Here is a 17778-nt window from a genome sequence, read left to right on the forward strand (position 1 = left end):
GATCTTGATTACAGTTGAAGCACATGAGGTGAGTATAAGAGTTAATATAAATTTTAAAGTATTTATATTTTCAATTAGGTAATAAATTCCAATGTTTGTTCAATTAATTGGGTAGGAAGTTTTTGACACAAGCTATCAGAATGAAGATTGGTTCCATGGTGTCTTACCACGTGAAGAGGTTGTGCGATTTCTGGTTGAGGAAGGTGACTTCTTAGTTCGTGAGACAACGAGGAATGATATCAAGCAAATTGTACTGTCTGTGTGTTCTCATGGCTACAAACACTTCATCGTTCACAGGACAACAGATGTGAGCTCGAATGCTAATGTTTTATTATTGAATTTCTGTTCAATGGATATTTTTGATTTGCCTTTCTTAATAGGATAATTCTGCAGTTATAACTGATGTATTTAACTTAAGCTGATATCGTGAATACCTAGTATCACTGAAAAAAATTTATAATTCAGAAGACACTCATTAATCTAGCATGTGTCAGACCAGAGTTGTGCTGAATTAGTAAAAATCCTCCAATAAACTTTGACGCAAAGACAGGTGGTGACATGTTTTCATTTTCACATGCTTCAAAGGAGCACACTTGAAAACACCATATTACTGGATGAGCCAGGTTAGTTCATGGCTCAATCATTGAAATTATTTTTCATTCCTGTAAAGCAATGGTTCCTATCCTACACTTACCCCTTGGAGGTATTTGACAACCCATTCAGAGATACGGTAAAACTAATAAGCAATAATGGGAAAAAATGTATAAAGTAATAAAAATAAATGCAAAATGGTTAGAAATGTTAATTATATGATTTTAGTTTTGTGTAGAATTTTCATATGATATAATAAATCTTGGGCCATTGAAGGATCAATTTGCTTAAACAATATCATTTCCGTGAAGAAACTTGTGATTATGGTCGGTATTCCATGTTATATACAAATACAAATACAATGCCACAACAGGCAAATTGCCCAACGAGGTGACTGACTTAAGAACATCATGGATCCCCAAGCCATTTTTTGGAGGCCCTACCTACTACTGCTACACCACAAATGCACCCCCCCCCCCGCTGAACCCCCCAACGAATCAGTACATGCGGGAATGTGCATGTACGTATAGTGCAACCTGACGTAAAGTTTGTTTCTGTGTAATGTTTGTTATGTGTAGTGCTGCCATCTGCCACCAGTTTTTCTAACAATGAGTGAAGTGTTACGATTGAATGATTTATCGTTGTAGCACTGTTGCTCTCTGTGGCGAGACTTTTTAACCGGGAGATCGGCTCGCATTTGCGCCTTGAAGTTGGGAACCACAGAAAACCAACTTCAGCCGACCACCACTGTGGGGTTCGAACCTGGATCCTCGCATCGCGAGTCCGTCACTATAACCACTCAACCACCACAGCGGCAAAGTGTGCTGTGGTGGTCTGAAGTGTGGCGGCTGATGTTAGTCATCAGTTATGAAAAAATATATCAAGTTGTGCAAGCTATGCATTTCTATTGGTACAGGCATGCCTACCATGCATCTATAGGGGTAAGAAAGCCTCCTAGGCATTTTGGTAGGCTACCTGAGGCACAAAAAATTAAGAACATCACTCTTATTAAGAATTCTACTGATTATTTTCCACACACTAAAAATTGTAAGAAGTTTTATTAATCATCCATACCGTTGTTTCAGTTAAAATTTATAATTACATTCTTCATGAAAGAGCAAAATAGAGGAACATTTGTGTGGTGTTTGTAAATTAAATCAAGTAAATCGTAGTTTTCTTTTTCTTTTTTTAGGGTCTTTTTAGATTTGAAGGTCCAGGTTTCAGCTCCATTACTGAACTCATCAGTCACCAATTTCAGTCAGGAGCACCTGTAACTATTAAATCTGGAGCTATATTGAAGAGGCCAATCCCACGTGAGAGGTGGGAGCTAAATAATTATGATGTGGAGCTCATTGAGAAAATTGGTTCAGTATGTTGACTTTTGGTATTATACCAGAGTGCACCACAATTTAAATTAGCTTGCTTTAAAACAATTTAAATCACTTGATTTAAATCAATGGTTTTTAAAATCATGAAATTTAAATTTCATTTTTCCTTTATTTAATTTCAATTATATTGAATTAAATCAACCTAGTATGGTATGCATGTTACTGAAATGTGGTAAAGTTCTTGATTAAAAGAAGTGTAGCAGAGATCTGGTAAACATAGACTTGAACCTAATCCCTAGATACAGTGTATAAAGATAGCTGTTCCATTTGTTGGAAAAATTTCATTCCAGAAAAATATAGGGAGCTAAATTTATAGATATAACTGCACTAAGTATTTTCAATACATTACTATGAGGCATTAGGTTCCCCTGATAAAAACAGAGAAATTAGCTTTTGCTTAAAGCTGTGAATTCGATTTGCCCTAATTGTTTATTTGAAATAATAATATATGTTATACCAACATAAATACTGAAATTTTAATGTGAAAGTGTGGTGTTTGCTTGTTTTTAAATCTTTGAAAGAATAAAAATGTGCGAATTATTAAGCATCATAGAAGTTGGAAACACATCATAATAAATGCGTCCATCAATTGCGCAAGAAATAATTTTATCAATAGAATGTTTTCATTTATTTGATGCTGAATGACCCTTCTGCATCAAGTGAATCAGCACCATATGTGACATCGAGTCGTCACCAGGCATTTACTTGGGGGGGGGCACTCTTAAAATAAAGGCACTCTAAAAGGAAAAGTTAATTTATAAAGTTAATTCAGGCTGTTACATAAATACACATTTTTGGTGTTCATATTTCTTCCTTGTAGTTCATTTGTTTGTTGCTCATTTCTTATTGCTCCCGTTTGTTTGTTTATTCATTAATGCTGAATTAACTTTGATAGATTAGGGGAAAAATACACATTCATAATGATTAATATGATTTGTGTTTTAATTAATAAGCATTCAGCTAATTCAAATAAAAAATCAGATTTAAATAAAAAAACATTTTTTTTTTAAACTATGATTTTTTCGTACCCTGATTTTTAAAGGAAGGAGTAGCTAATGGATAACCATATAACTCAGAGTGACCAGAGTAGGGAAGACGAGTCCCACCAGGATTTGCTTGGCACTTCTCGATGGACACACAGCACATGTATTTGAGCCAGATGCCAAGGTCAAAATGATGTTCAACACCTGCTTGCAAACATGTCATTTTCTGATTTGACATTGATGGAATGTTATTGGCAGAGTTGATACCATTTTTGTGATTACTAGTTGGGTTCTTTCAATCATTCCAAAGCTTGAAAATTGAACTTATTAAAAAAAAAAAATTGTTCCCTAAACTTGTCTCCAATAACCCAATCCTTGAATGGGAAGTGTCCTTTATCAAAGATGTTAAATATTCTTTTACAATACATTAAACCATTTCCTTATTTATGCATTGTAATACAGGACAGGTAGCAAATTTGCAAGAAGGATGCAAGTGGCTTAATGAAATTGCTGACTTTTTTGTTTTAATTTTTCTGAATAGTTTTTTCTCCTATTTCACTAGGGTAATTTTGGAGATGTATATAAAGCTTACCTTACTGGCTATTCAGATGAAGTGGCTGTGAAGATCTGTCATTTGAATCTCTCAGAAGCTCAGAAAAGAAAGTTCCTACAAGAAGGTCGCATCCTAAAGGACTATGACCATCCTAATATTGTTAAATTCATTGGCATATGTGTTCAAAAGTTACCTTTCATGATTGTTATGGAACTAATATCAAGTTAGTTTTTCATTTTTCATCAATTTTCAATTTCTGATAATTTTCCATGTAACCATTGTTCTTAAAATTTTTAAAAAGCCACCTTTTTTTAAAAAAAAAAAGTAAATAAAATAGCATTAAATTTTTTTAATACAATGGTTTTGTGTGTCTTTGTCTATCAAAAATATTAGAAAGATTAATAATTAATATTCTATCTTATCATTAATAATTAATGAAACCATGTAATAACAGCACCATCATCTGGTTTGAAAAGTCAGCTTAATTCCTGCTAAAATTATATGAGTATGATGTTGGGTGTGGAAGCATAGCCATTCAAAATCTGGCTGTTAGTAATGATCTACATCAGTGTTTCCCAAAGTGGGCAATATCACCCCCTGGGGAGGGGATGAAAATGTTTGGGGTGGCAGTAGAAGTTATGAGTTTAGTATAGGTCCTTTGGGTTGGCTTGAGTTGAGGGCAATAAGAGAAGGAAATTTTTTTAAGAATGGAGGGAGGACAATAGAACAAAAAGTTTTAAAAACTATGATCTACATAGAACTCACATGCTTGCTCAAAACAACCATTGTGCAACAAGAATGATCATAGCCCTTTTTTTTTAATTTTCTTTGAATCACTATATTTATATATATCGTTTTTTAATTAAGTCAATTGCTTTTTTTTTCAACAGGGGGATCATTGATAAATGTTTTGCAAACTCAAGCAGAAGGCTTGAATATCAATCAGCTTTTATCATTTTGTATTGATGCTGCTGCTGGAATGGAATATCTGGAGGGTCGCAGCTGTATCCATAGGTAGGTTTTTGTGATCATGTTTTTTATGTAGATAAATTTGTCAATGTACACAAACATTTATTTTTATCTTTACTTTTTTTTTTGGCCAGAAAGAGACAGTCTGTCTACATTCAGGGTTTTGTTTTATTGATTTCTCCAAAACTATCATCTTTTCATAATCTTCAAGCATTAGTTCCCATTGCAATGTATTTCAAGGATGCAGAATGAAGCAATGCTGATCTGATCATTTAGCAAGGATAGTTAATCCCAGCTTACAACAAAATCTGTTGGATGAAATATGTTTTTGAGCATAGTAGCCCAGGTTGACAAAATGCTTGTGTACTGTACCAGAGGCTGTTCAGGTTTTGTGAGTTTGATACCTGATTTGCTCTTGTCAGAATCTTTCCTAAAAAGTGGTACAACAAAAACTGTGTCAAAATGACTGCCGAACACATTGCTACTGCAAGAAGTTCTTCTACTGTGTTATCAGCATAGCCAACGTCTCAGTGAGACATGAAATACAAAAAATTTGACTGCTGCTATTCACATTCACAATATACTGTAGGTTATGGTCATCACTAGAGCCCAGATTATATGCAAATGCATTTGCATATTTTAGCGTTTTTTGGCATTAATGCATAAAATCAAAGAATTTTCAGTATAAATGCATATTTTTGAAGGCTTATTTAAGGTTACTCGATTTCTTTTATAATTTTTCAAATAAATATTGTTCGTAATATTTTCATAACATCAGTTCTTTTTAATGCAAGTGAAAATTTTGTGAATTAATACATATTTATAAAGTATTTTACAAATATTAACCATTTTATTGTAAGGCTATTTCTAGATATATATGTCAGAGTGTTAAATTTTTTAGAAATAGTGTCGAAATTCTTTGGTATTACTGGTATTACTTTGGTATTATTCTTTGGTATTTGGTATTTACTGGTATTTTCGTTATTGAGCAACTACAATAAACTTAAAATTAAAAAATGCCTGAGTAAAAGTTATTTGCATATGCGGTATATATATAAGAAGGGATATTTTTTTGTAAATGAATACATATGCACGAAGAAATATAAAAGATGCATTTTGAAAAAACATCTGTTTTTTTGCATGGTATTTTTTTATGCATATTTTCTCATTTTTTGAACATAGTTTGGAATTTTTGACTTTTCAAGATTTTTAGTGTATATTCTGGGGTGTTTAATGCATATTTTGAGATTTTAGGTGCACTGTTTGTATTTTAGGTGCATTTTTTGCATTTTTAAGTGAATTTTTTAATTTTTAAGTGAATTTTTTAATTTTTAAGTGCATATTTACATATTTTTAGAGCATATTCTGCCACTAGTTTAGTGCATATAATCCGGAGTCTAGTCATCACTAACCATTGTTTGCAGAAAATTACTATGGTGCAACAAAAATGATCAGATGTAATATTTTTTATAAGGAAGTTTCTTCTATCGCTGTTAATGTTCAATACAAAAACAATATTAAACATATAGATTATAACAAATTGCCAAATATGTGACAATGTAACTGTTGTCTAGCCAGTATTTAGAATCTCTTATACCCCTGTGCAGTCAAATATTTTTATATCCCCACCCATGCCCAATCCAACTTTAAGAGGATTTGAGTTACAGGAGAATCGAATATTTTAACTTAAAATTTTGCCTCTGTATGCTACTGCACAGGTTGCATGTGCCTAAATACGGCCATCTATTTAATTTGTGATAACAGAGGGGTGCACCAATTGCGCCAAACTGCGCCGAAACGGTTCTCTTGCTACATGGTGCGCCAAGGCGCTGAATCCCTGTGCATTTGCGCCAATTCTTGTTTGTCGTTCGCGGAGGTACCGCTAATGCAATGTAGTGTGTCAAATATCCGGAATTTAGGAAAAAGAAACCTGAAAATTTTGTTCGTGGGACGTGTTCTTTCCGAGACACTAAAAATGATACGGAGGGGGAAACTTCAATTTTTTTTCACTTCCCACCATCTATGACAATAGCGTTATCTCGTGACCTTGGAAAGTAGTTCTACTACCTTGAAGTATAAAGTCCTATACTGTTATTTGTTAACCGGCGGGCTATCAAAGTCCCTGAATGAATATGCAGAATTTTCCTATTTCAGAGACCGTTTTTTCTCCTGTGGGTGATGTACTGAAAGTAACGGTAATTTCGTGGCTGCCAACCTGCGTTCAAAGACGGCATACTTCGAAAAAAGGATTGGTTTACCCGTTTAAATTAGCGACATTTTTCAAAGATCGTTGGGGAAAAATGGGATCTGTAAAAACTACAGCTAAAATATTCATAGTTTTGTCATCTAGCCACTATGCTGTCGTTGTTATCATCTGCGGTTGTCGATCGTGACAATTTCACATTGTGGAAATCCGGATTTGGTGAACACAGGAGCGGCTTGAGGAAAAAAATTTCTACCCATGCTGAATCTATTTTTGGCACTACTGACGACTTTTTTTTGGTCAACAAAGCTTTTTTCACCCTTTCAACTCCATTTGGTACCCTCCTAACGCGGCGCCCAATATGACTGCACAGTCCGCCACTGCATTGGGGGGGGGGGCGCATGTTCTTAACAATAGTCAAAGGAAGGAGTTTGTGCTAGGAGCATGCTCATTTTACATACCTTCTGTGAGATACCTTTTTTATATTAATGTCCTACCTTTCTAGAACATGTTGGAGAGAATGAAACGTTTGCACCCTTTCTTGTTTTTCGCACTCCCTCTAGTGCATTGCTGGGATGGTACATTGCTCCCTCACTTATTGCTGGGATGTTGCTTAACATTGTAACACCAACAGAACTAATAATTATGAGTGATGAATGGGTTACATTACAATGCAAAGAATTACAAGAAGTGCAATCAGTTCTGAGAATAGGTATTGGGGAAACATATTCAAACTTTGTAACCTTGAAAGCAGCCCAAAGTTCAAAATTTTGCCAGTTTTGGTGAAGGCTTTTTTTATCTTTAGCACATGGTAACGCAGACAGTGAAAGAGAGTTCATTGTTAACAAATAAATAAAAGTCTGTTCGAACACTGAAAAATTTGTCCATCCAGTGCTTTAACGGAATAAGACATACAAAATCTTATGTTCAAGGGCATGAAAAATTTGAAAAAAATTGTCATTGAGATGCTGAACTGAAAGCAACTCATGATTCGTAATCTATTAACATGCTATTAGGTTGAGAAATTGTTTAAGTAAATAAGGTATTTATATTTTTCTCGTTTTTGCATTTTGCTTTTAAATTTAATAATTCCTTTAAATTCTGTGAGAAGCTAATTTTGTTTTTCATGGAAACCCTCATTATATTGCTTACAATTTTTTTTTTTTTTGCTATATCAGGGTGCATTATTTTGGTGTTAAACCAGCAGAAATTCTTGCTGCCTAGGTTTTCAGTATGCATGTTGCTTAATTTGAAAAGTCAAATAATTTTTATTTGTCATTTCAGTATTGCATGTCTTAGTAGTGACAGATAAGATACTTCAGGAAAAATTTAAATGGATTTTAATTTGTGAAGGAAATTTATTTAGAATCATTTGTTTCAACCATTTTTGGCAAAACTTTTGGTATTTCACAGGAAAAGTACTCCTTATATTGCAGATATAGTTCATTTTTAGTTCTGCTCCAATTTCAAAATTTCTGCTCCAAAAATGAAATTTGCTGCTCCGAAATAGATGAGGGGCGCTTGCACCCCTGTGATAAGGATGGCAAGAATTGACAAATTTTGCTTCTTACAACTACCTCTTGTAATGTTAGATTGAATTTCACCCAAATTCAAATCAGATTTTCTTCCAATTTAATGATGAAATTATTGATATTTTATTCATATTTTATCAGAGATTTGGCGGCACGAAATTGTCTTGTAGATGTTGACAACACAGTGAAGATTTCAGACTTTGGGATGTCCAGAGAAAGCAAAGAGTATGTCGTGACTGATGGAATGAAGCAAGTCCCAATCAAATGGACTGCACCAGAAGCTTTGAATTATGGTACATTGATTTATTTGATAAATATCTTTCTGTTAATGTACGCATAAAAATTTGCTAATGTGTGCCTTGTGAATTTTCAAATACTTTTCAACTCCTGTATAACAAAATGACTGAATATTCCATAAATAATTTTCTGAAAATAAAAAATACCCATTACATTTGTATTGCAAATAAAAATGTATTTTATGTGTTTAAAATTGCATTGTGTAGTTCAGAATTAAACCATGATTACATTTTTGTTTCAGGAGTTTACACTTCATTAAGTGATGTCTGGAGTTTTGGCATTTTGATGTGGGAAATATTTTCTCTTGGGGGCGTTCCATACCTTGGAAAATCAAATAATGAAGCTGCTGAGCTTGTAGAAGGAGGTAATTCAATTCCTATTTCTTGATTTTATTGTATCAAAATCATTTTAACAGAATTTATAAGAGCTATTATGTAAATAAGTGTGGTTTTTTTTTACTTCTATCTGATGTGCAAGAACTGTTTGATAAGTTTGAGCAACATCTAAGAGATGGCAACAATATTAAATATCAAATTTACGTTAAGTTGCTGGCTACTAATGGAAATTACTGCACCAACAATTTCAGCTATATCTATAATATAACTGTGTTTGACATCAAGTTCAATATTTGAATCGATCAAGAACTAAGATTTATGAAAGAATTCAGTGTAATGATTAAAGATTAATTTTCGAAAGGCAAAATGGCTCAACCTATCATAAATTTCATGATTATTGTTGGGAGTTCGTGTCTTCAGTTAAAATGCTTTATGAGTGGTTTTAAAGTGATCGTATAAACTGTTTTTGATTTACCCTATAAAGTTTTTTTTTTCCACATTCCCCCTCCTAATATCTGATTTATCAAATTCCACCCATATTAAATTTGTTTTTTTCTTCTGTAATGTATATCAATAATCTGATTATGATTTTAATATATTTCATTTCATTGTTTATCAACAATTGCTTTGGAAAAATCTATCCTCAGCTCCTGTGCATTTTTGGTATACTGTAGAACATAGTTCCCCAAACTTTTTGTTCCACCATGCCCCCTTCTTCAGAAATTTTTCTCTCTCATCATCCCCACCCCAACTAATGTGATCCAACAGGATCCTATGTTATACTCATAGCTTGTACCGTCCCCCCTCCAGGACCATTCCATCTCTCACTGGGGAGCAATATTTCCCACTTTGGGAAACATTTCTGTAGAACTTTGAAATGCTGCAGAACCATCATCTGAAATTGTCTCCATCACTTGAATTAACAAAAAAAAAGAAACATTATATATAACCTGTTTTATTGTAGCTAGGTTTTGATACAATGGGAGGTAACTCATATCAATGACCTTGTTCACTGTTTTCTAATCTCAAAAAATGCCTATCCACATCTCCCATAAACAATGTGTTAAAATCATTCTCTGAGTGTCATACTGAATTCATGCATATTTAGAATGCCACTAAAAATTTATTTCACTTAAATTTACCAATCTGTAGACTTACTTCATATAACATTTTTTTTTATATCTACAAGAAAATTTACGTATCAGTTTTAAGAATTTTGCCAGTGGTTCTAAATGTTAAAATTTTCAGGCTACCGACTGCATTCTCCTGACAACACACCACCAGCAATTTACAAGTTGATGCTGCAGTGTTGGGAATATATCCCAGAAAACAGACCTCATTTTTCTGAGATCTTATCTGCTCTAAAAGTGATTGCTGGAAATATCAAAGAAGATGTTATCGATTTATAGCTTTAACAACCCATAAAGAAAATGGAGCACACATTTGCAGGTACAAGTTAAAACTGTTGCCTTTTATAGTTATGACGAATGAACTGTACATGTTTTTCTCTTCAAAGATTTGTTAGACGAAGAATCTTAGAATGATTTGATTTTTTCCTTGAGAGCTTTTTGTATTTTAATGCTGTTTTAGCTTTTTAATATGTAAGTGGTGACTTTTTTTTCGGAGACAATGCATAGTTAAATGTGTTCTTGCATTAAGACATTCCTATATACAGAATGTCGGTTGTTTGTGTGTTTTATAATCTTCAATGTTAATGAATGTTCCGAAGATGAGTGAATTGTAATTCAGTCTCTTGTATATCATTAGATATTTTTAAATTAGTCTATATATATATGGGCATAAGAATGAATTTTTGAAAGGCAGTTTTCAAACATCAAAACGTTTTCTAAATGTTTTTGGGTATCTCTGTGAGACTCATGTGCTGCTTAATGCGCTACAGATTTTAGTTACTTGAAGAATATCATGCTATTCTTATTTTATGATTCAGTTTTTACATTTTTAATGCATAATGCCAAAACTATTTTGCATTAAGCAGAATTTCATGCTTGAAACATTCATCATCATTAAAATTGGTATACCAAAGAGAAGAGGTTAGGCAGTTTTTTTTACAGTTTACCTGGCACCACCAAATTATGTTGATGCAGTGGTAGATATGTGCTGCAATAGGCATGTGAGACACCACGTTTAATCTTTCTCGTGTTTGTAAGACATTTTTTTAGTATTGGAAAAAAGATATGACAGAAATATATTTGAGGTATTTCCTACTAGCTAAAAATGAAGTTTTTCGTGAGGAAAGAGTAAACATTCTTGCCTCATTGTTATATTTTGTTCATTGAATAGAGCAAGTATTCATTATACGTTCTGAAAATTTTTCTCAATAAGTTTTCAAGATTGTGTTGTGATCAACTCCAATTGTTTTGAATAATCAAGTATCCAGAAATCTTTAGTTTTTTAACATACAGTTGTATCTTGGCTAATGAGTATCTCTTTTTGTAAATTATCCGGATTACAAGCAAAATATGTTCATTTAAAATAAGCCAAACATTGGATAAATGACAAGGGATATTGGAGCGAGAAGGTCAAAAGGGGGAAATAATACTCCCTATTCTAAAGATTTAGTTATCAAAAATGATGCAATATGATGAAATTATTCTTAGAATTCTCCTTTTCCAAATATATCCCCACCACCTCCATATTTTCCAGCTAATATCTCTGCTAATGAGCATGAAACATACGAAAAAGCTTGTTTGACACACAAGCTTGGTGTTTCCAACAAGTATATGCTGACAGAGTTATGTGTCTGTTGTGAGTAAAAATATTTTTAAACTGCACAGATTACACCATACTTTACTGGGCTTATCAATTCTTATACAAGTAGTAATATTTTTCAGGTTAATAAAATTTCTATTACAGTCAAACCTCATTAAGACTAACTTGCTTAAGTGTGAATTTTCACTTTAAACAAATTAAATATTTTTCATGTTGGACAATCTTACTGTTTTATCCACTAGTAGCAAATTTGGGTAGTATTAAGGATTTCTTTTGTTTTGTTAATGATGTTGCACTATATTTCTTAAATGAAGGTTTAATTCTATATGTTGTATGCAAGATTTTTCATTATCCTAGTACCTTTCAAAAATGAGATAATCGAATAAGTCAAGGTACCACTGTAATTAAATTTGAATATTTAAAAAAAATCTCTCTTTCATAGCTGTAGCCCAAAAGTGCAATAACTCGTTTTTAATTTTATTTATCATATTGCTTTGATTTTTGAGAGATATCCATATTTTTTTGTATCCCATTAAAACTATCATTCTTTAAAAGTTCTGTTAATATTTTTTTTTCTGTCAATTTTTCTTGCCAAAGAAAGTGAAGTTCAGAAAATATATGTTTTCCACTTGTAGTTTTAATCTGAATACTTTATTTTAAATTCTTTATTCAGTTTTAGTCTCCCCTGTTACTGTTTTTCCCTCAATATTTCTGTTGTGATAAATGGCAAAAATTTATGTTTGATTTCCCTTTTCTATTTGAGTTTAGTTGCGTTAACATTCCTAAAATTTCTTTCATTTTTAATCATTCCAAATCTCTATGGGCTCATTCCAAATTTTTTAGCTTACTGAGAACTTGTTGTAACCTTATTCAATTTGAATTTGTAGCAGTCAAAACAAGTCAGAATTTCATATTCCATAAACAAATGGTTTTTATTTTTGGTTTACTGGCTTGTGCTTATTTGCAGACAAAGCACTAGAACCAACTTCTACCTCATAGCGATGAAATTATTTTTTTGTATTGAATATCATATACATCAAAAATACCTGAATTTCAAATATACCAAAAAAGTTTAAGCTAATATATTTGTGATTTTAATTTTGCTTTGAGGGGACACATAGTCATGAGTTTGGTGTATTTATTTTTGCATATAAGTATTTAAATTACTAAATCATGCAGTGGTTTCAAATATATTCACATCTTTAAGATAAATCTTAGTTTCATCAAAAATTTTATTCGTGACTAACAACGCAATATTCTTTTCGATCGTAAGCTGCTCTGTCTTACTCTTGAATTCACTCACTGTAAGTTATCCGAAATTTTTTTGTCTCATTTTATTACAGTTGTCTTGATTCTAGTCTCACTTTTCAGCTGGTCATTGCCATGCATATTTCTTATATGACAGAGTCAATAACATATTCAATATATTTTCAGGCTAGAAAGCTATTTGCTACCTGATTACTATCAAAATGCGCTCAAATTATATAAATGTAAGCTATGTAATATATTTCTGAAGCAAATGCTTTGTCAATTTATAGATACATATATATATATGTACATGGTCAACTCCTCATTTAATGAATATTCTTGATTTTTAGCCTGTAAGCTTATATATTAGCTTTTAAGTCCCTGTATGTGTGTGTGTATAGTGACGTTTATGTGTATCCTGATTTATATTCATTTACCCTGGATTTAGTGAATAGAAATGTTAGTCCCATCCGATTAGTTACATCAGGGTTTGACTTTATGTCAGGTTGAATAGTAAGTATCTGTAAAATATTCTAAAAAGAACATAAACATGTGTTAGAGCTTCATAAAATCCCTTTTTTATTTTACCAAGCACCAACTCAGGCCATATCGTTATACTGCAATTTACTGCCATTAATGATATGAGTTGGAAATGAAGGTGCTATCTATCGGCAGTTGCGTCAAGCTCATTAAGGAAAATATATTATCTATATCCTCCCTCGGGTTCGAACCTGGGACTGCGATGGCAACCTTTATTGTGGTAGATGAGCATCTTACCACCACGCCACTTGGCCACCAAAATCCATTTACTGGTTATTCTGATACTTGAAGGCTATGACCTATGAATTTCTTTTTTTTTTTTTCTCATTTCAAAGCATAAATACAAGATCTCCCTCAAAATAAAAGTAGCCACAGTGACAATCAAGACAATATAAAAAATACTTTAAGTTATCCATCTGCCTGTTTTTGCTTCCAAAAATGTTGAGTTAAAGCTGTGGAATTTCTTCGATGTACTTTATGGGCCCATAATTAATTTTGAAAGAACCTAAACTACATGAGAATGCAGTTGAATATTAAAAGACAATACAGACACATTTTCAAACTTAAGAAGATATAAATGAAAATTTGAAATCAATATTATTGCATCGATATCCAACTGAAAAGTAGGTCCGGGGCTAATTAATTCATATTTAATTTTTTGGGCTTCATATCTCTAAGCAAACTCAGTATTTCAAAAATTGAGAATTCTATACAATTTTTAAAGTTATTGATGTGGTGGAAAACCCCACTAAATTTCCACATTTCTACAGTAAAATCGGTAATTTCAACACTGATTTCTATGGGGATTCTCCTTTGCCTGACCCTCAAAGTGATGCGGATGATGATTCTGACATCTATTCAAAAAGCCTCATTACTGGGAGTATTGAAAATGTGGCAAACCATTGTAAAGGCATAAACTATTATACATACACTGGCAGCATTATAGAAGTGACAAACCATTATAAAGGCATATACACATCTGAAACGCATTGCTAGGGAACCACGGTAACCAAAGTAAATGTTCCGAAAGTGATTGTTGAGGCCCAAAAAACATTGTTGCCTGACAGTTTTTGCCCTGCTCTGATGAACTTTTAAAGTAGCCTATCGTTCAAGTCTGGGCCCATTTGGTATATATCCAAAATTTGGTGACGATCGATCTAAAATTGCAGATTTGTATAGAGAACATACACACACAGAAAATCAATTTTATATATATAGATGTTTATTTTATTTCTTTTCAAATGTGATAGAATTCACAACCCCTGAGGTAAGCTATTCGATTCATTTGCAACGCTATGAGAGGAAAAACTCCCTGTGACATCCCAACCTAGAATTGTCCCTTACCAATTGAGCTTGTTGAAGTAGTTGGTTGACATTGTATTAATAACTCATGGTCCATTTTAATTATCCCGTGGAAAATTTTAAACATTCTAGTCATATCCCCGACATCTGTGCTCTTCCAATGTAACCATTAAAAAAATTGTCTCTCTTCATAGCTAAGTCCTGTGTACCATCAAGAGCACATGGGGCTCTTCTCTACAAGTCAATGTCCCTCTGTAAGTATGGTTTTCAAAACATGAGTGCATACTCCAATCTAAGATGAACTAAGCCTGTAAAAGTGGAAGGATCACTTCAGGAGAACACAAAGAGATCTTTTGAGAATGAAACCGATCATTCTATTCGAAGCAATATAAAATTACCTGCAGTCATGTAAATATGACCACTGTGCCTCAAAAGTGTTCAACTAATCTTCATCACAACAGTATCTTTTCCTTTCTTATAACCTACTAGCTGAAACACTTGGTACTCATTGGGTTTTCAGGTTTCTCTATCTTGGGGCATTGAAGAATCTATAAACTATTGTAAAGGGATAAACATCTTTAAAACCCACATTGTATGAGATCTGTGGCAATGGAAGTAAACATTCCAAAAGTTATTATTGAAGCTCAGAGACTGGTGTTACCAGTCAGTTTTTGCAAGCATTTTAAACATTTGTCTTGCTCTGACAATATTTTAAAGTATCTATCATTGACGTTGGATCCGATTTAGTATGTATGCAAAATTTGTCCGAGATCGATCAAAGACTGTTGATTTGTGTTGAGAACAGACACACAAACATAAAATCAATTTTATATATACGGCCAAATCTTGTCAAGTTGTTAAGACAAAGTTGAAAGAAACATAGAAAGTCCATCATATGCACTGATTTCGTATAAGCAAAAGTTTGACTTTGCCTTGACTGTATCGATCTGTCAGATTTTTTCAGTTAGAATACAGTGAAAATCCTATGTAATGATGTCCTTCATATCAATAATTGCCTGCATAACGATATTAATCTCTGGCACTTTTCATAGTGTTAATATATTCCATCTATAATGATAACAACATGTTTCTCCAGTCCTTTTAGTAACATTATATAGTGTTTCACTTTATTTTTGTATCTCACAAAATCTTCATTTTTGTGAGCTAAATATTGGTTTTCCCCCCAATATTTTCTTTACAACCTGATATAAAGATAATATACCTTATATACCCTATCATCATCTTGTATTTGAAACTTTTTGATTTGCAAAATTTTATTCATTCATAATGGAATAATTTTCTCTCGCAACACATGCATAATCACTGTTATGAGAAATGACATTAAGCTTTGGTATGGCTTGTATTGGTTGGGTTGGTATGGCATCATTGGTTCTTTGTTAATCATTTTACTGTACAGATATTTGCTTCTATTCTTAAAGCGTACTTGTTGTTATTTCATCTCTTATTTTTTACTCTAAGTATTGTACTGGAACATATATATTCAACATTCCTTTATTGTTTCTTGCTTTTATGTAAAACAAAAAAGTATTGTACGCTTTTAGCATTCCATATAATGGCTTTAAATGCAAGCTGGTGGTTTTTCTTTGTGCTTCACCATTTCTCTCTCGTGATATCTGTAGTATAGTGTGGCAGTTCCCAATCATTTCCTAAACCAAAGAAAAATGTATATTACCCCATCCACTTGTACTTCATCTGTGCAGCTCATGCCCACAATTCTACGAAGAAAAGGTGGATGAATATAGCACTGAGACTGAAGACCCAGGGATCCATCTAATTTTTTATAGATTTTCTCCCCAAAAAAAGTCAATATAGTGGGCTTAAAGTCCTGGCCTAAGGAACCCATTCTAGGATGTGTGTTTTATAGTAAAAAGTCAAGATAAAATTCATAGGACCATCTGTGCACATCCAGCATGGCCTGGTGGTTGTTTTTGTTTAAGTGTCCCCACCTTGCATTGCACTTAACATGAATTACTGTGAGTGTGTGACCTTTGTCTTTTGTGTAGTGAGTGAATAGAGATTAAGACACTCATCATTACTCTTGGAAGTAACCATTCTTGCAGATATCATCCATCTCACCCAGGAGAAGTAAGAGCTTTTCTGAGAAAGATCTCATCAGTCCTGAGAAGCATCGGGTATCTATGAGAGTTCTGCCTAGGTGGCCTCAGTAGTCTCTCTCTGCCTAGTCAGTACTACTATACCACCAAATCTGGCATTCATAAACCACACGTTGGGAACTGCTGATCTGGTTTATAAAGCCACCAAGACACATAAGAAATTTAATGGTTATTATGTGTATGTGGCATTGAAGAAAAGGTGGAAACATTTGTCTTTTTTTTCCTTCTTTTGTGATGGATGCATCTAGTATCTATGTGCGCTCATCGCTAGTCATTTATTTATGCATTAAGATTTATTTACTTCTCAAAATTTATATATGTTATGAAATTTATACTTTTTTTTAATATATATGTATATTATTTACCAAAGATCATTTACTCCCAGATTTTGTATTGGAGATTATGTTTGTTAAATGTTAAGAACATGTATTTGATCTGTAATCATCTTTGCATTAGGAATTTATATATATAAAACATGTTTATCCATATATCAGCTAATGTATTGAGTATAGTCCTTTCATCACAAGAAAAGACACATTGACACAACTGCAATATTGCCTTGATCTTTGTATGATTTTGATTATGGGATGTCAACACAGACAGTTGATCTGTATGACATTTGAAGGCTAAGTCAGTTTTAATTATATTGGATAGGTAATTGAATGCTGTATGTTGTATGTGTCTTTTTTGTATGTGTTAAGCAAAAAAAAGTCTCTTAGTTTCCCATAACTGATTGTACATTAGCATTGTGGGTATTTTGATGTTTACATACCAGCGAGCTAGAGACTGAAGTTTGTTTTTCCCGTTATTTTCGGACTTCTATGCAAGATTGCGAGTCAGTTTACGCTTCAGAAGGGTTTTCCCATAACAAATGTAGCAAAACAACATTCCTAAACGTAACACATATTAAAATTGTAGCTGCTAATTTAACATGCTGCTAATTTAAAAAATATATGTACCGGTATCTCCCGA

At 32.9% G+C, this 17778-nt stretch overlaps 1 protein-coding gene across 1 annotated transcript in view; it reads left to right on the forward strand.

The window, feature by feature from the left end:
• Window positions 1-17338, forward strand: part of LOC149074931 (tyrosine-protein kinase Fer-like) — a 31837-nt gene extending 14499 nt beyond the window's left edge. Inside the window, exons 12-18 of the mRNA XM_089245878.1 lie at window positions 116-307; window positions 1784-1960; window positions 3525-3738; window positions 4406-4529; window positions 8361-8512; window positions 8758-8880; window positions 10100-17338. Coding sequence (XP_089102004.1) covers window positions 116-307; window positions 1784-1960; window positions 3525-3738; window positions 4406-4529; window positions 8361-8512; window positions 8758-8880; window positions 10100-10260 — 1143 coding nt within the window. The 3' untranslated portion in view covers window positions 10261-17338. The remainder of the gene's footprint in view (window positions 1-115; window positions 308-1783; window positions 1961-3524; window positions 3739-4405; window positions 4530-8360; window positions 8513-8757; window positions 8881-10099) is intronic.
• The last annotated feature ends 440 nt before the right edge of the window (window positions 17339-17778 follow it).

This window comes from Pholcus phalangioides, unplaced genomic scaffold (genome assembly GCF_987345545.1).
Source record: "Pholcus phalangioides strain wild (caught in Gottingen) unplaced genomic scaffold, Ppha-v1.0 ptg000016l_1, whole genome shotgun sequence".
In the NCBI taxonomy this organism is placed as follows: domain Eukaryota; kingdom Metazoa; phylum Arthropoda; class Arachnida; order Araneae; family Pholcidae; genus Pholcus; species Pholcus phalangioides.